Source organism: Mus pahari, chromosome 2 (assembly GCF_900095145.1).
Source record: "Mus pahari chromosome 2, PAHARI_EIJ_v1.1, whole genome shotgun sequence".
NCBI lineage: Eukaryota > Metazoa > Chordata > Mammalia > Rodentia > Muridae > Mus > Mus pahari.
Genome location: NC_034591.1, coordinates 129,558,606 through 129,577,981, shown reverse-complemented (window position 1 = coordinate 129,577,981; position 19,376 = coordinate 129,558,606). Strand labels below are relative to the sequence as shown.

Genomic DNA, 19,376 nt, shown 5'->3' with positions numbered 1-19,376 from the left:
GCCAAATAAAGCGTCTTCTGTGAGGTTAACAGATTATGAAATGCCCACGATGCTTACATGTGCATTACAGGGTCAGGGTGGAGGAGGCGGCCCAACCCTCTTGTGCGGCTGAAACGTTCTACTTACAGAGATAATCACTTTCATGTTGAGTGCCTCAGTTTTCCCACTGAGTAACTATGGCGCCATGCTGCTCCTGCAAGGTGGATCGGGGAGACCTGGAGGAACTTTGGGGGCACAATGTGCCGATCAGTATGACTCGTATTTCAGGTGAACAGCGAGTGATTAATTTACTAGTCAGTCATGTGTCCCAAATACTGTACAGGACATCATTCACATTAAACAACTTGTTTGCTGCTTATCCTAAGTGCTAAGTGGCTGGCTCTGTTTCATCTGGGGACTCATACTCAGGGGCCTAACTGTCCCTTGGTATAAATAATTGCTATTTTCACAGCATGTAGAGATTCCCACTATCCACTCCCATATCCCCCTTCCCTGCCCACATAGAACATTCTAGAACTGTGAGTGGAGATAACCTCCATGGACGTTCTACCGTGGAAGATGGGCAGTAACTAAGCTTGGCTCAGATCAAGGACAGGAGGAGATTTAAACCAGTGGACCAGCATCTGTGCCTGGGTCAGGTTAGAGCCCATGAACCCCACCATGACCCCATGTATAAAATACACTAGAGGACTCTACAGAGAAACCAGTCAGTGATGTGACCATGAAGTGTCGTGTCTGCTATGAACAGAGTCCACAGCTCTGTGTGTGTGTGTGTGTGTGTGTGTGTGCCAGGTCTACACACCAGCACATAACCAGTAAACATACCCACTGCCCTGAGAGCATTCGTAATCACTAGAGACTCTGGATCCACGAGACTGTCAAATATCAAGAGATAACTCCGTGCCCCACCCCACCCCCATCAAGAACCAGGATGTGATCGAAGGCTGCACACGTGCCTGGCATGCACACTGAACAGCAGCCAACTCTGCTACCTACCATGGCCCTGATAGACCCAAGCCACAGGGGAGACCCATATGTGTACAGTTATCCCAGAGTCCAAGCCAAGCCTGCATGGCTTCCAGGAAGGCTTTCCTGCTGTGTTCAAGTGCCTCTGAGCAGCCTAGACACCCACATCCCCATCCCTGATCCCTAAAGGGATGGGACAGAGTGGAAGGCTTCTCAGGGACCCTTTGGGATGCCGAACACCACTGTCCAGAAGATGGAAGCAGCAAAGTCAGGTCTCAATCAGGGCTTGAGGCCCATGTACCCTACCATGTCCCCACCCAAGGCCAAAGCCTAGCCCAGGGGCTACTAGCCTGAGCAATGTGTGTGAGTGAAGTGCGAGCTGGTGATGGGCGGGTATCAGGGAATGGTAAGAAGCCTAGGTTGTTCCTGCTGTGTAAATCAAGAAAGACTTTCAGGAGGCGGTAAACTCCCACCAGGGTCTCTGGAGACTAAACATGACAATCAACAGAGGGAAGAGGGCAGAATAGGGGGCCCTGGGTAAGAACCTAGAAGCCAAGACTAAGAAAGCAATGCCAGGGATGAGCAGAGCCTGTGGCCTGGTGAGAAGGCAGTAAATGTGATGCCTTGGAACAACCTCAGAGAGGCCCCAGGGGACCAGGAGTAGGACGGCTGTGGAGTCCTGGGGACTCTTCAGAGCGGAGTGTGAGGGAGAGTCCCTGACTGCTTTCCTCCTTCCCCTCCCCCTCCTGTCCCCTTCTCTCCCTGCCAGGGTTCTAGCTTCCTCAGCCCCAGGTCTGGGTCAGTCAAGTTCTCAGCCCCATGCACTTTCTGCATCGACTGTAGCCTCCTGGAGGCTGTGAACCTGGAAGCTGCTTAATCTCCAAGTAGTCAGGCAGGACCCATGGAAACTAGAAACACTGAAGAAGTGGGCAAAGAGCCGATCCCTTGGGTTCAGACTCTGACCTACCACTATGTGATCAGGACCAGGCCGGCCATGGATCCAAGGCCTACAGGTGTCATTTCTCCAGGGACCCTGGGCCCAAGGTCACCTAGCAGCCATTTCCCTTTTGTCCTGACTCTACCGGTCAATAGCTCTACACAGAGACTGCACTTCCCACTCCTGAGGAAGCTGGTAACCACACAGATGACAGGGCCACCCAGTGGCCTATGTAGCAGTCTAGGTGAAACCTGAGAATTTGCATCTCCCCCAGATCTTGGGAGAGGCTTCACCGCACTCCAGTAGCACAGCAAGACCCCAGGGAGTTCTTTCCACCTTGAGACATGGCCCTCCCTGCCCAGTTCAGCCAGAAACTAACTCTGGGGCCCAGGCATGAATGCACTTTAAATGTCGCCGTGGCTACAGTGTGAGGCCAGGTTGGGACCCCGCACCTGTAGCTGCTTTTTATGTAGGTTGCTAATGATGACAGTACTAGCAGCTGACTGCCATTGGGTCCTGTGCCACTCTGAACATTATTATCATTCAGATGTCTGGCATAAGAAAATGAGGCCCAGAGAGGGGAGGCCACCTGCCCGAGGGCACAGAGCAGAAGCAGTCCAAGTGTCTTACCCTGTGTCATCCTTTTGGCCAATTGTTGCAAGTCCCTAAGTAGCAGGCTCCTGGGAGCTGCCCATTGGGCCAGCCTCTGGTAAGGGATGGAGTCTATGGAGTCCCACACACAGCCACAACACAGGATTATAACCACACCCTTGGGTACATGTCCAGACACCCACAGTCCCCTGTTCATGCTAGGTCCCAAGGTGTCACCTGAAGCCTTTTGGATGCTGTCTAGTTTGAACCGCGGTTGTTTTATTAGATGTACATAGCAGGACCTTGATGTTCATGGTTTCAATTTCCTAGACACCCAGTGTGGAGGTCCAGACTGCTGTGGACCCGACATCAAGTGCGGGCACTGTAGGCTTCTAGAAGCTGAGTCTGTACCCAGCCACGTCAGGCTGGGGTGGGCTGGGCGGCTGCTGGGCTTGTATCACTGGCCTTCCCCATAGCAGGACCCTAGGTCTCAGTGTGCAGGTCTATACCACATGACTCAGGAACTTCTGAACTGTGTACAAAGTTCTGACAAAATCTTGGTTCCCAGGGATCCTCCAGCACACTTGTCCAAGGTACTCCAGAAAGAATGTAAAATCTTCTCAGGGTCATACGGCAAGGAAAGAGAGGTTCAAGCCAAGGTCCTGACCCAGATAGAGGAGTGCTGATACTCTACTGAGGTTCTGACAGCTGAGACAGGTGTACACAGACAGAAGGTGTACACAGTGTACACAGACAGAAGGTGCACACAGACAGAAGGGCCTGGGCCAGAGTGTGTCTCCAAGGTAAAGCATTTTTGTGTCACATACAAAAGGCTCTGGGTTCCATCTCTAGCGTGGCAAGAAAAGAAAGCACCCAGGGCCAGAACAGCAGTAGGAGTGGGGACAGTGGGGACACAGCAGTCAGTGGCAGTGGTAAAGGTGTGGTTGTTCATAGTAGTCACTGGTGGCCATGGTAGTGTGGCAGTTTGTAGCCCCTGGTTGCTAATGTCACATGGTCTTAGATGGTTTATATTGGCAACTGGGGCTGAACTCAGCCCTTAAGTATATTGAGTTTAGCCCCACTATCTCCAAAAGGGAGACCTTGTATGGAATTCCAGCCTTCTGCTTTATAGAAGCTTAGAAGATCTCTCCACAGGTACCCTCATCAAAGGGCCAATGTTCCCTTTGTCTTAGCTTCTACCATCTTTGATGGTCTTCTTCCTACATCCTTCACTTGTCACCAAACAGCTGTGGAGTTTGCCATCCCTGTCTGTTGTCACAGGACCCAGGGTCTTAGTGTCTAGCCTATAGGTCCCCAGCATGACAGAACCTCAGAGCTGTGACCTGACCTCCCCCTATCCCAGAACTGACTCCCACCTTGTCCACCACCCACCCTATAGATGCTAGGTCACAGGAACCACACATGCCCAAAGTCCTTACGCGCACGTGAAAACAGACCCTCAACACAATTGATCAGGAACCCCAGCATCCTCTGGGAGCACCATCTTAGTAAAGACCTCGGTGTCTAGATGGGGAAATGAGGGCTCAGAACAGGGACTCGATAGCCCAAGGCCTGGCAAATCTCAGCATGGCCACTGGAGCCCCAGCCTTGGCGGTCCCCAACCTCAATAGCACTCACTCCTAGAAGAAAGCCTAAATCTCAGTCTGATTTGGTATACACAAATAAAGAGCATATACCACCCTCCAGGGAGTCCAGAAAATGGGAGATTTGGGGTCAAAAGAATAAAGCCCAAGGATGCTGGGATGCAGGGCAGAGAGGAAGCCACAGGGCCTCCGCAGTTCCCAGGAGCGTGCTAGGCTGGGTTTGTTCTCTGTGTGGACATCCCAGATGAGAAGCCCAGCACCGGACAATGGGGACAGTTAAGCACAGGGCTCATGGAGAACCCTTATCTCTCATAAAGAAAATAACTCCTCGTTCTTACTGTGCAGATGAGAGGTAGGGTGCCCAGGGCTTCCCTTGCCTCCCAGGGAGGCCACTGCAGGACTCTTGGGTATCCAGTAAGCTATGCCCCCTCTCACTCTGAGTCTTGAGGATGTCCTCATTATGACCTCTCTCTCTGCTTCCTCCGAGGCCCAGCCCTGGATTGCAAGCCCCTAAGTGCTCACAGCCATGAGCCACTGGTCTGTTGCCTGTACACCACTCTCTCCAGCTTCCTTAGAGGCTCAGAAACTATGGGTTAAAAAGGATGTATCAGTGGGTGGTCCTACAGAGGACTAAGACATAACCTAAATTCCAGGTTACAGTACTTTCTAGGGGCCAGCCACCCAGCCCTACGTGAGGCTTGGCCCTCACGACACTCAGACATGCAGCCTGTGGTGGTGAGTGAGATGAGGCTAAGGTCCCCTGTGCCAGCCTATGGGCAGGCCTCAGACCAACCTTTGTCCCAGAGTATGACAGGATCATCCCACAAGCCCATAACCCATCATGGCAGGACTGGCGTGCAGTAAGGTGGCTGCAGTCTGCCCCTGTGAGACAGAGGACATGCTGTGTAGGAGCAAGGAGGCTCGGAAAGAGCACAGGCCAGATCCAGGCAAGATTGCTCAGTGGCAAAGTTTCCTGCGGCACAAGCCTGACAGCTAGAGAGTCCCAGGGCTGACATGAAGGTGGAAGAAAAGGACTCGCTCCACAGTGTTTTCCTCTGCTCTCTAAACACATGCTGTGGCACACATGTGCCCCCCTCCACATCACATACAATAATAATAATAATAATAATAATAATAATAATAATACACAGTAATAATAATAACAATAACAACAATAATAATAATAACAACAATAGTAAGAAGCACAGGCCAGATAGGGCAGGACACTGCTGTGGCCCAATACTAGGGCTCATCACACCAATCTCTGCATACTCCATGAGGGGTTCGATAGTCCTTGGTCATCCATGTGTTAGCGAGGATGGATCCAGCACACAGAAGGACAATGTGGAGGGCTCAGCATGGGTATGCAGGGTCAGGAGGAGTCAGAAGCCAGCCAGGCTCGGCTGGGTGGGCTGGGATGGAGGCAGCGAGTAAAAGAGGAGACCTCAGCGACAGCCTAGAAGTCAAAGCAATGCAGCAAGATAGGACACATGATGTTCACCTGGGAATAAGAAGGCACTTCCAGTGTGGCAAGAGATCAGGTGCATGAAGGAGGCTAGGGAGTTATTTAGGCGCAGAGAGCTGGTGAGTTAGCAGTGAACCGTACTGACAGGTGTAGGACGAGAGCCTCCCTGGCTGTCCATGCTGCCCCTGGTCCAGGAGCCACAACTGGAACCACCTGAGGATCTGCTGCCCTCCCTGCATATAAATCTCACAGTAATGCACATGTGTGTTCACAGGGGGGTTGGCTCCCCACCGGTGCTGTGTTGTCTTGTTCTCAGCTCTGCCCCAGGATCTGCAGCATGGCTGTGCACCACATGGGAACATAACAAACGCTTGCTGACTTGGGCAATGCACAGCCCTGTGAGTTAGATGCCACCACCATCACCCCCACCATCACCCCCACCATCACCATCACCATCACTGTAGCAGAAGGAGAGAAACTGAGGGTCTGCAGGATTCGAAGCCCAGCGGAGGCTCATGAGAAATTAAATGGCGTTCCAAGGAGGTGTGTGGAAACTCAGAATCAGGGAAGACACGGGCTGCATGGTCACTGGCATGCTCACTGGGGCACACTGTCCCAAAGTGGGTGGCCTCAAGCCCGGAGTGGCTTCTCTCTGGAGCACCAGGTAGAAAGCCAGAGTGTTGGCCAGACTCTGCCCTAGATCTATCAGGAGAGGCTCTTCCCAGCCTCCTTCAGCTCCTGGTGACTCTGTGAGGTCCTTGTTTATAGCTCTATCCCTCCAATGTCTGTCCATCCTGTTACACCGCTCTCTACCTGCCCGGGTCAGCGTCACCCATGAGGACATTTATTTCTGGACAGAGGGACACCTGGATGATCTGAGATGCTCTGGCCTTACATTTCCAGAGTGTTTTCCCAAGGCAGGTCACCAGCCAGGTCTGGGGAGGAAGACTTAGATAGTCACGGGTTCTGTAGCTTACAAAGGTCTGGGCTAGGAACCCTTAGCCTTGTGACTGGGTGACAGTCGTTCTGGTGATCACCTTCAGCCCAATACTCAATAAGTTACAGCAGACGTTCAAGACAAAGGAGTCCTTGTGTGATATGACTCTGCTGAGCTGTAGCGAGTTGGGCTGGACTGGGCTATGATGTCCTGAGTCAGGCGTGTGAGATGTTCTCCGGCATGCTCGTTTCTAGGGATGGAATGTCCCCTTGAGTCTGGAAGCATCCGTGTTCTTAGGTTCATTTAGCAGAGCCCCCTTCAGGACATGAGTTACCTGGAACACTGGGCTCCTAGGGCAAACGCCTGGAAGGTTCCTGCAGTGTTTGCCTGCTCCGTCCTCAGCTCCCAGGGACAGGCATGCGTCTCTCCTGGCCCCAGCCCAACTTGTCTGCCCTCTGTCCACAGGTTTACCAGGCACCGCTCCAGACTTGGAAAAGAGGAAACAGATTTTTGGGCAAAACTTCATACCTCCAAAGAAACCAAAAACCTTCCTGCAGCTGGTGTGGGAAGCGCTACAGGACGTGACACTCATCATCCTGGAGATCGCGGCCATCATCTCCCTGGGACTGTCCTTCTACCACCCACCAGGAGAGAGCAATGAAGGTAGGATGCCCAGTGCTCCTGGTGACACACAGTATGTGCAAGGGTCCATGAACGTGCAGCACCCACAGCACTACAGGAGAGACCAAGCTTGCCAGGGCTCAGGCCACATAGACCAATACATGCTTAAGGCCTAGTCAGCTCACCTATGAGTGCAAGGCTAGACCAACTGTGGTAATAGCTCTGGGGAGCATTGGTTAGGCATTTCCAGTATGCCCAGCTCAGGGCCTAGGCCTACTTTAAAGATGAGAAAACTGGGGTATGGAGAAGAGGTTAAGTTGTTCTGGGTCACTCAATATCTGAGTTCATTTCCTTTTATTCTTACAAAATATTATAGATTACATAATTTATGAAGAAACAATGTCTCCTGTCTCACAGGGACTCCCAAGCTCCCAACAGCAAGGTGGCACATCTGGTGAGGGGTCAGACCTGCCCTACAGCCTTACCAAGCCGTGTTCCCGCCATGCCACGCTATAGTACAACTCAAGCCCCGCACCAAATGAGCTTTCTCCATACAGAATAGGAGGGAAGGAGAATAAAACCCAGTGGTAATTGCTACCATGACTCAGATTTAAGTTTGGTTTGAGCTTCCTAGCATCCAGGGTAGAAAGGGACGATGGATGCTTCTCATAGGTCAGGTTAGCAACAAGAAGGGAGGTCAGATTTTCTGACCGTGGATTGCGGGATGGACGTTCCCATAGGAAAGGAAGAGGGATGAACTGTGGACAGCCTTCCTTATGGTTTCAGCAGATGAGGAAGGCTGCAGATGCAGATGGCCAGGCTAAAATACGTCCTATGGGTTCTGTAGCTACCTCATTTGGGAGCTGTTGTGGCACAAGCCCATTTTCTTCGATGAATCCACACAATAACCCTGGAGATAGACACCATGTTTGTTTTATTTTTGTTGGTTTTTGAGACTGTATTTTAATTACATTACATTTCTCTTTTCCTTTACCTTCCCCCCCAAACCCCCTCACATACCCTTCCCATCACTCCTTCAAATCCATGCTCTCCTTTCCATCTATTATTACTGCATGTGTCTATGTATTTGCATTTACATATATACTCCTAAATATAACCTGTTGAGGTCATATCATATTAGTTGCATGCATGTTTTCAGGGTTGAGCATTTGTCGCCAGACAACCAATTGGTGTGCTCTTCCTGGGGGGGGAGGGCACCTCTCTGGCTCCCAGTTTTGCTCTGTTGTCTATAATTCTTTGTGTAAGACTGAGGGGGTCATGTGGGCTTTTCCCTGTGCAGTTTGACGTGTTCACTGGTGTCATCCTCATTCGACTCAAGGTTGGGCAGTCATGTTGATACAACTTTACAGGTGTAGCTTCTGATGTTGCACAACCTCACAGCACAATCCCCGATCCTCTGGCTCTCGTGGTCTTTCTGCCCCTTCTTCCTAAATGTTTCCTGACCCTTGGATTGTTTTGTGGATGACCCACTGGGACTAGGCTCCACAGCTCTGGATTTTGATTGGCTGTGGCTTTTTTGTAATGGTCCCATCTGTTGCAAAGGGAAGTTATCACGGATGAGGGGTGAAAACTCCACTTCTCAGGCTAGACCCAGGAGGAACTGGATGCTATTTGTATGAGACCCCAAGCCATAAAGAAGATGCTAAGGTCTCCCACCAAGAGCTGAAACTCTATGGCTCTGGCTAAAACATCCAGCTCTACAGAGGGAGCTGGAGCTGAGTCACCCGCATCCGTGGCCTCCTGTGGCCCTGCTGAGCAGAGGTGAGATGAGAAACAGCTGGCAGAGGTCAAGGTAGGACATGACATGGTAGCCTGGGATGTGCTAAAGAGAGACACTCTCCCCACCCCCGCCCATGGTTCCAGACAGGTGGCTGCTGCCATGACCATCTCTGAGGTACCCAGACCCAGGGCCCAAAGATCATGTTTTGGTGGCTGGAGTGTGGCTGAGTTGCCCTGGCTCTGCCCCTGCCGCACCTCACTGCTCCTGGTCCGGCCACACTTTGGCTGGAAGGTAGCTGGCTACACTGTGTCCCACTAGGAAAGCAGTGGAGGGAGGGAGGCAGGACAGGTGCCCCTTCAAGCCTTCACGGGCCTTTGAGGGATACTGCTTCAGCTGGAGACCCAGAATCTTCCAGCAGCATGTGTTGATTGACCACGGTGATCCCTTACCTTCCCGTGCATTCCCTGGCCTTCCTATCTTGATGCTTCTGACCCCTGGGTTTCCAGAAGCTTCTGTTGAGGTCGCTTGAGACTGCTGTGCTCTAGTCCTTGGAATCTGATTGGATGCTCGATTGGTCAGATTGCTTGTCCACCTGCCATGGTCTCAGAGGTTCAGAGGCTCAGGGCAGGACAAGTTTAAGCTCGGAGTCCAGGCCTGGATTCAAACTCTAGATCTGCCGTGTGACTCCGTTTGAATCACTGTCCGTCTCTAAGCCTCTTTACTTTCTTTGGCCAGATGAGGGACAAGGATTGAGGCTTGCCCAGTACCTCTGCAAGCTAAGCCCTGTGGGAAGCACCCTTCTGACTTGTCCAAAGGTGACGGTCAGACACTGATCCTGGGATACAAGCCCATGAGGAGATCGTCCAACTCTCACCCAGGGGCTGACCCCTGGCCACTCAGAGCCTTGGGTTCTAAGTATTCAGAAAATTTCAGATGCCTCTTGCTCTTGGGAGCCCTGTTGGGAGCAGGGAGAGGCTGGGGAGCTACAGGTTTTGCACACCCTGGCATTGTGGACCTTCGGTCAGAGCCTCCATGTTGGGCATATTGGCATTTTTCTTTTTCTTGCCTCCCCATGGGCTGGCCAACCTTGAGAGTTGTAGGCCCATCCTGGGGACTCAGTAGCAGCCTGTGTCTTGAGTCTTGTTGTCCTCGCTGTGGCCTGAGTTGGGGAGAACCTGCTAGCTACTAGGTATGCCCAGGAGTTGTCATTTTCCTGTCCCCAAGCCCTAGGATGTGTTGTCATCAATGTCCCTTTCCCTAAAGGCAGGCGTGGTATAATCTTGGCACTCAGAGTGGAGGCAGGAGGATCAGGAGTCCAAGATCATCTCAGCTACATAGGCCGTTTGAGGCCAGCCTGGGCTACATGAAATCCTGTCTCATAAGAAAACTGAAGCTTGCCTCACAGCTGAGACAGAGGCAGGGTGGGTGTGGTTCAGATGATGTCTTTGAAGTCATGCTGCCTGGGATGTCGTCCTCGCTTTTCACCTGCCCTTCTTAGCTTAGGAAGTTAGTAGACCCTCTGAAAAGCCTTAACATTACCATCTGTGGAAGAAATACACAGGCACCCTATAAAGTGACCAGGTGACATGGCACAGAGGCACCTGATCAAATGTACCACCATCATCTGATTATCAGGGATTACTTAACAGAGCTAAGCTATGTGGCAGCTCTTGTCTGCTGGCCTGAGAACCCAGCGCTTCCTTGTCTCTCTACAGGATGTGCCACGGCCCAGGGTGGGGCAGAGGATGAAGGTGAAGCAGAAGCAGGCTGGATTGAGGGGGCTGCCATCCTGCTGTCAGTCATCTGTGTGGTCCTGGTCACAGCCTTCAATGACTGGAGTAAGGAGAAACAGTTCCGGGGCCTGCAGAGCCGAATTGAGCAGGAGCAGAAGTTCACTGTGGTCCGGGCCGGCCAGGTGGTCCAGATCCCTGTGGCCGAGATTGTGGTCGGGGACATTGCCCAGATCAAATATGGTAAGTGTCTGCTCCATGAGTCTAGAACTGGGGCCTGGGTAGAGGTGGGACAGGACAGGCAGATACAAAGAGCCTAATCCAGGAAATAGGGTGGGGTCCCTAAAAGCTTGTGTTGTGGCAGGATGTATTCTGAAGCCCTGCAGATGGATCCCAGAGGAGAGACCAAGGCTTCCCACATCCAGTTAAATCAGAAATGTTAGATTCATAGCACACATGCTGCTGTACTCCAGCTTCCACCCACAGCAGACATGACTAATCAATCATTGCCATTAGTCAGAAAACAGCCTCAGAAGGCTTCCAGCACAGCTTCACCAATACTCAGGGTGGGTTTATGAGACAAAAATCCATTTCCCATCCCTGAATTGACTTCAGATAGATCTTTCTGGGCTGGTGGAAGTTAAGGAGAGTCGAAATAGGTGGGTGAGTATCCCAGGCCTGTCATATTGCTACTGAAAAAGCAAGTGGGCTAGCTCCAAAGGAGTCTTGAATAAGAGATGTCCTGGGTCAGTAGGCACAGACCGGAGAGATTGGAGTGGGCTTCCTCACAGTCCTAGTGGCTCACTTGTGGATAAGGACTGGGGTGTCCTTAGTCTACCCAAAATAGCCTGCTCTGTCATGAAAGATCTTCTCCAAGCCACAAAAACTCTAAGGAAATGAATCACAGAGCATGCTGGCCCCAGAGACACATCAGGCCAAAGGATATACAATATGAAGGACACACTTGAATGAGCCAGGATGGCTCTGTGTCAGACGCCAAGGATGACACTTTCTGTGTCCATTGATTGCAGACACCATCTTGAGTCTGTATGCTGTTTGCTAGGTACCTCTCCCATGGATGCCCCAACTTCTCTGTCCAGCTGACTCTTCTGAACCCCATCTTCCTCCAACCAGGTGACCTTCTTCCCGCTGATGGCCTCTTCATCCAGGGAAATGACCTCAAAATCGATGAAAGCTCACTCACAGGGGAGTCTGACCAGGTGCGCAAGTCTGTGGATAAGGACCCCATGTTGCTGTCAGGTAAGCTGTAGTCCACAATGCCCCTGTGGCCAGCCCCCTCCCCCCCCCAACACACACACACCATGGGGATGCTGGTGTGGTCCCTGGCTCCGAGGTTGCTGGCAGGACCAGCTCTCTATGAGCATAGCACCCCTTTCTCAGGCAAGCTCACATTATACCTACCATGCACAGAGCCATGGCCAGGCCTGGCACTATTACCACAAACATTACAAGGTGTCCTACTCCAGCAACATTAGCTTCTAGTGGCTTGGTTTCCTGCAAAGTGACAGTCTTTCTGGACACCCACTGTGCATCAGGCCCTGTGACAAGGGAGGCAATGGGAGGGAGCCAGACTTGCCACTCCTAGGGAAGGGCAGGAAGGGAAGCAAATGCAAAGACCCAGAGGTAGGACCACAATGGAGTGAGGAACGGAGAGGCAGATACATGGATGCTGGACTGTAGTCAGAATCCTGACCTTATTCTCAGTAGAAAGGAATTCCCCAGATGGGGTTGCCTAGTAGCATTGACATTTTTTTCTGGCTGCAGTGGGGGCAAGAGACAGACTGGGGAGCCCGTAGGGGGCAAACACCTCTGTGAAACCCTTGCCTACAGAAATACCAAGAGGTCTCGGTGCCTGACTATGCTGTTGGGGTCTCCAGTCCAAACTGGTTTGGGAAAAGCCCCCCTTTAAAGAGTTAACCCCACAGGAGAGATAGGAAATGGTACGCAAAAGCCAAGAAAGGCTCAGAGAAGTCAGCGGAGGTAGGTAATGAGCTGGAGTTTAGAGGGTGAATAGGAGCTCACTGGGTCCCTTTCCCTGCAGGCAAGTGGGATAATAGAAAGTATTGATTTATCTAGAATTTATTCACTGCTTGTCTTATTTGGGGTTACTATTGCTATGTGTAACACCATAACTGAAAACAACTTGGGGACAAAAGGAGTTATTTCACCCAGTTCCATATAACAATTGATCAGCAAAAGCAGTTAGGGACTCCAACAGGGCAGGACCTTGGAGGCACTAACTGGTGCTGAGGCCATGGAGGGGTGCTGTTTACTGCCTTGCTTCCCATGGTTTGTTCAACCTGCTTTCTCATAGAACCCAAGGCCGCCCGGCAACCCAAGGATGGCTCCACCCATAATGCGCTGGGCCCTCCCCCATCAGTTATTAATTAAGCAATGCCGTACAGGCTTGCCTCCACCCCAAGCTTAGGGAGTCACTTTTTAAATTGGGGTTCCCTCCTCTCAGATGACTCTAGTCTGTGACAAGTTGACATAAGACTAGGCAGTGTAACCAGATATCTATTAAGCACCTACTGTATGCCAGTGGCTAATGGGACAGACAAGGACTAGGACTATGCTGTTCTGGAATTTTGAACCTGGTGAGGATAGCAGTCAAGGAAGGAATGCACTAGCAAATAGGAAGGTGACCTCTGGGACAGTGAATCCATCAAAGACACAAGACTGCAGGGAGACGGGGAGGGGTCTGGGGCAGGGGAGAATCTCAGCAGGTCATGCAGCACCTGACTCAGGAGGTTTCCTTAAAGCAGTGGCTCTCAACCTTCCTGGGGCTGTGGCCCTTCACTACAGTTCCTCATGTTGTGGTGATCCCCCCCCCCCAACCATTAACTTGTTTTTATTGCTACTTTATAACTGTAGTCTTGCTACTATTATGAATAGTAACATAAATATTTCTGGAGCTAGAGGTTTGCCAAAGGGGTTGCCACCCACAGGTTGAGAACCACTGCACTCAGGCTAAAGTCAGAACGTTGAGAGATGCATTCCAGGCAGGGATATAGCAAGTGCAAAGGCCCTGGGGCCTGAGTGAGGGATCATGGAAGAGCAGGCACTTCTGGGAGCACAGGGCCATGTGAAAGATCAGAAGATGGTCCCTCCCCCATCGGCCCTGGTTCCAGTCCTTGAGCCACAGGAGTTGACAGGCAGGCAGGCAGGCATCCTTAGAGGAAGCATACAATGGTTTCTATGGGAGCCCAGGGCCTGAGTAGGTGCCAGGTCTCCGGACAGCATGGGGAAAGAACAGGAGGAAGGATTCCAGCAGGAGCCTGGGGAGATGGCATTCAGAGTCACTAGTTAGTGTCACAAGCCAACCAGGGAGGGCTCCAGGACACAGAGATTTCAGAATGACAGAGATGCTTTGGAAACTGACTGTTGCTGGTTTAGGGTGAATCACAGGGTCCCTCACAGAGACAGGAGGCCCAGAGGGAAACAAAACCATAGAAGGCAAAGCCAGAAGGCGGTTTCTAGGAAGAGGCAGGAGAGGAGTCATGAGGAGGAGTTTGGGGAGCAGCTAGGGACTCTATGGTTCTTGTCCCTTCCTTCTCTTAAGGAGAAGGGTAGAGCTATGGACATCTCAGGGGCCAGAAGGGCCAGAAGCCACAAGAGAACAGAGGCCTGGGTCCTTGGAGATGGGATAGGGAACACAGCTCAGGTGGGTTAGGATGGAGCTGGGGACAGAGAATCTTCATCAGGAGTCAAGTGGGTCCTTGAAGCATGGGCTGGTGGTCAGGTCAGGAGCAGGTGGCATGTGAGGACCAGGACAAGCAGGGGAACCTCCAGAAGCCACCACGGGTTCCCAAGGCTACGTGCAGTCGAAGAAGTGGCTTTGCTTTGCCCTTTCAGATATCAGAGTCGGAGTAGCATCCTTGAGGGCAGGATGTAGGAGGGTGGCCGGACCAGGGATTCCCAGACGTTGTGCTGACCTTGGGTGGCTGGTCATGGCAGGAACAGCGCATTCCCATTGCTGGTGCACGAGCAGAGCCGGGACGGATCAGTGTGGCTTCCTGGGAGGGCACTACATCTGATGCACTGTCAACCTGAGAGTCACAGTTTTACCCACCACCCCCTGGACCTCACTACAGTCTCTCAGGACTTATGCTCCCCAGCCACTGGGGACAGGCAGACCCTCTTCCCAACACCTATCTTGCTACCTCTTTGCCTGGTTAGCTGCTGCCATCTGCTTAGGACCCACCTCACCGGAAGTCCCCAGGACTACCGGTGCCCTCCACAGCCACCCCGTTAGCACACTAAGTACTGCTTTGCAACGCTGATGAGTTTTACGTGGTGCAAACCATCAACGTTCATCAAAGTAAAGAACAGACCTGAGGATGTTCCTGCCAGGCCTAATCTAACCGGTCTCTCACTGAGGGACCCCCGCCTACCGCAGACAGACTTCTGAACCAGTTCTCCAGCCAATCAAGTCCCGCTCTGACCCGGAGGCCACTGCCATCTGGGGGCTGTGCCCAGCTTTAGCCATGAGTCATGCAGAGTGATGGGAGAGGCTATGCAGAATGTATGAAGAACAGGCAGCAGGGATGAACGGCCCTGAGCTCTGGAGTGCGATTGCTGTGTGGCCTCGGAAGTGTCGCTGCCTTCTCTGAGCCTCAGTTTACCTGTAAGACTCAGAGTGTCTGTGGTCTGTGGTCTGTGATATCACAAAGTGGAAGCCACTGGCACAGGGTCTGTAGAACACACTGAGGACCCCTGTGGACATCCTTCCTTATAGTTGATGGAGACAAGGCTGGGTTCTAATCCTCTTTGTCTGGGGACCCCGGACAACGCTTCATCTTCCCTGAGCCTCTATTTGCTCGTGTGTAAAATGGGTTGGCTGTTCCACTTCAAAGGAGTATGTGGAAGCAAGGGCTCTTTCTTCATTTCCATGCCCTGCCCGCCCCTTCCACCCCTCAAGGCTGCCCCTCCTCCACCCCAGCAACTCTGGGTTGATCTGGGGTTCCTGCCATGACTAGGAGCCTTGAACTTGGCGGGAACCCTTGCCAGCCTTCCTGACTGCTGACTCTTCAGAGACCCATAGTCACTAGTTTTAGGGTATCCGTAGACTTTGCCCAACATCCCAGTTTCAGAACCCCCTGCTGGCACATGACACATCTGAGGTCAAAGAAGGCAAAGAGAAGTCAGGTTCAAGTTGTTTGTTCCAGTCCTATGCAGCTGTGGTCCTAAAAGGACCGTGAGCCCCTAGGAATTTGCATCCAAGCCCTTTGTGGAGACCACAGGCCTGCACTCAGCTTAAAGCACAGCAAAAATGAGGAGAGGTAGAGAAAGTGAGTTCTGGCTTAGCGCTCACCAGACCCCAAGTTCATCCCCAGAACAAGGAGAAGAATCTGGAAAGATCTCCTTTTCGGAAGCACTAGACCAGGTTATAAGCATCCCCATAACTGACCCCAGGATGGATAGATGGACAGACACCAAACCATGATACGTCAGAATGGGCAGAGAGAAGGGCTAAGAAACCCCAAAAGCCCAGGTCTGTGGCACCACGGGTTCCAGACACCAGAGCAAGGCTGCCGGTGTTCTATTGATGCCTAGAGAGGCACCAGCCACACCGATTATCAGCAATCCCCCTGCAGCAGGTCCCTGAGAGGCAGGTGACATTCGATAGACTCTGGAATATGAACACAAGCTTGGGTTAGTTTGTTTAACCTTAAGGTCATCTCAAACTTCTGAAAAAAGCTTCGCATGCCCCAGGGTCAGCAGTCAAGTGCCAGAGGTCAGGAGACAAGGAACACAAGAAATCTGAGATCTGATCCTGCGTCTGACTGTACCGCTGGGTCCTCAGAGAGCCAGCCGTGCCCCTGGGACAGTAGTTCTCAACCCATGGGTCATGACTCCTTTGGAAGTCAAATGACCCTTTCCCAGGGTCCTGCATGTCAAATATTTGCATTATGATTCATAACAGTAGCAAAAGGACAGTTATAGAGTATCAAGGAGATAATTTCATGGTTGGGGGTCGCAGCATCAGGTGAGAACCATTGCCTTGGAAGGATCTGAGCTGTGGGACATTGTCAGAGTGACATTTGGGGGAGAGAAGCTGTGCCCCCCCCGTCTCCAAGCCCCTGCTTCTATCCAGTGGTAGCCTGAGAAGCCCTTAGGGGTTTCCCAGATCTGGCGAGCCCTTTGTGCGGCCCCCTTCTCTGTCCCCTATCTACCTGCACAGGTTACAGGAGCTGCCAGCCCCCAGGGGGTGATGGGAGTGATTAGATTAGAAGGCGACTTGAGGCCTGATTATTGTGGGTGGAAATTGGCCCCCACATCTTTTTCCATTCCTCCTCTGCTAGGCAAAGGAAAACAGCCTTCCTGTGGCCTCTGGACCCAAGGGCCAACACAGCCATCTCCGGGCCAGCCTCCTCTTACCCAGATTTTAGGGCTAGCTTTTGGGGCCTTGGACTATATTCGAGATCCTAGGCTAAAAAGACAGAGAGTTTTAAAGCTCGCCATTACTTTTCACCAGTGTGGGGCCTGGAGCAACCTACCTCACCCTTCTAGCCTCAGTTTCTCCCTGGTGTGAGAGCTGAGATTACTGCATATAGGATGGGGGTGCGGCACGGTTCCAGGACACACAGTAGGTGTCCCAAATATTTCCTTTGTGTGCATAGTAGGTGTTCCAACGCTTTCCTGGGGCTTCAGTTTCTTTACATGTCTCATGAGCCAGTCAATCCCCGCCTCCCAGCACGTGAACAGAGTCAGCACCCGGAACACTGTGAGTGCAGGTCAGCTTTACCCTGCTGGATAGTCTCAGAGAGCAGACATGGCTACTGGATGTGCCGTAGCTGGCCGAGAGGCAGAGGCCACCCTGCCCTTCCTTGTAGATAGACTAGTTGAGTAAGCATGGCTGCTGTCTGCTTCCCAGACAGCCGCTGTCAGATTCAGTGACACTTAGCACCTTCCTGTAACACAGGTACCCTCCACCTCCAGAGATGCTCATGTTCCCCCAGACAAAGCTCAGTATGATCTCGTGAACCTCCAGCTTCTTAGGGTGGCCTCGGGCGGCCCCTGGTAACCCCCGGCAGTCCCTTGCAGCCCCTTGCAACCCCCCTCTGCTTCCTGTCTCTGGATTTAGAAGCCTGTGGACCTTATGGCTTTCAGATTTCAGCTTGTTTAGTGTCCCTAGGGTTCGTCATGTCTCAGCATGTGTCGACACTACCATCTCCTGAAGACTGATAGTCCAGTGTGAAGAGAGAGGTGGAGAGAGCAGCTTTTCCCACCTTTGCTTTGTCTTACTGTTTCCTAGGACAGGGTCTCATGTAGCCCAGGCTTCCCTCAAACTTAACATATACCCCAGGCTGTCCTTTAACTGAGAATGTTCTTGAGCTCCCGATCCTCCCACCTCTTCTACCACTCAAACACATGGATAACAAACATATCATTTGTCTCCCTCTCCCACAGGTTCTCTGTGGTGTCTAAGACAGCCACTCTCTGAGCCTGCACAGTAGAGGCCCTGCCTTCCAAAAAACAAGACTTGGTGATTCAAAAGCCCCAAAGATGGGACTTGGAGAGGTGGCTCAGCACTTAAGACCACTTGCTGCTTTTCCAAAGGACCCAGGTTCAGTTCCCAGTACCCATAAGGCAGCTCACAACCCTCTGTAACTCCAGTTCTGTGCGATCCAGTGCTCTCTTCTAGCGCCTTTTGGTACTGTACACATGTGGTGCAGAGATACATCTAGACAAAACAGATAGATGATAGATAGATAGATGATAGATAGATAGATAGATAGATAGATAGATAGATAGATAGATAGATAGATAGATAGATGAATATGAGTAAACCTAGAGCCACTTCACTCAGTTGCTGCCCTTCCAGACCCCTAAGAATTCTAGGGATCTCTGGAATCCATTTTGAGAAACTTGAGATTCTAAAACAAATGATCTGAATGTGGTAATGCAAGCCTGCTGTCACAGCTACTCAGGTGGCTAAGGCAGGGAAATCACAGTTTCAAAACCTGCCTGGGCCAGAGTGAGGTCAAGGCCAAGCTTAGGCACCTTAGTGAGATGGTATCTGGAAACTCAAATATACCAAAAGGCTAGGTAAGATACGGCTCAGCTGGTAGGGTGCTTGCCTAGTGTACACTGGTTCCGTCCCTAGCACCACATAAATCAGGCTTGGTGGAATACATCTGTAACCCAGCATTGGCAAGGCTGTGGCATGGGGATCCGTAGTGTAAGATCATCCTCAGCAGCACAGCAAGTTCAAGGCCAAGCTGAGATACATGAGAACCTGTCTCAAAAGTGACTGAGGAAGACGCTCTGCAGTAGAGCATTAGCCTTGAATGTACACAGCCTAGATTTAAGCCCTAGTACCTCAAATAGTAACCATGACAACAATGATAATAGTAGTGGTACCTTTCTAGGAAAAGTGCCTGGAATTTTCTTGTCCCATAAATTACCCCAGGGAATCTGATGTCACTGTATACCCACTTCCTCAGCATGAAACTTGGAAGGTTTGCATAGGATGACTTACAGAAATTAGTTATGTTGAAATAAAGTAGTTTTAAAGTGTGTAGCACAGTTATGTCTATGTTCCTATATTAGCACACAAAACTAGATCCAGTGGGAAGGCAAACTACTGACCCACTGTCAGGGATGATGGTCAACATCCACCACAGCTGTAAATCATAAGAAAAGAACCAGGAAGCCCGGCGTGGTGGTGCACTCCTTTAATCCCAGCACTCGGGAGGCAGAGGCAGGCGGATTTCTGAGTTCGAGGCCAGCCTGGTCTACAAAGTGAGTTCCAGGACA

The 19,376-nt window shown here is 51.5% G+C and overlaps 1 protein-coding gene across 9 annotated transcripts in view; it reads left to right on the top strand.

Annotated features, from left to right (window-relative positions):
* Atp2b2 (ATPase plasma membrane Ca2+ transporting 2) overlaps positions 1-19,376 on the top strand; it is a 293,782-nt gene that overhangs the window by 214,031 nt on the left and 60,375 nt on the right. For all 9 annotated transcript variants that reach the window (XM_029535211.1, XM_029535206.1, XM_029535205.1 and 6 more), the window contains 3 exons: positions 6,966-7,163; positions 10,578-10,835; positions 11,727-11,852. In XM_029535211.1, the coding sequence (XP_029391071.1) occupies positions 6,966-7,163; positions 10,578-10,835; positions 11,727-11,852 (582 nt within the window). The remainder of the gene's footprint in view (positions 1-6,965; positions 7,164-10,577; positions 10,836-11,726; positions 11,853-19,376) is intronic.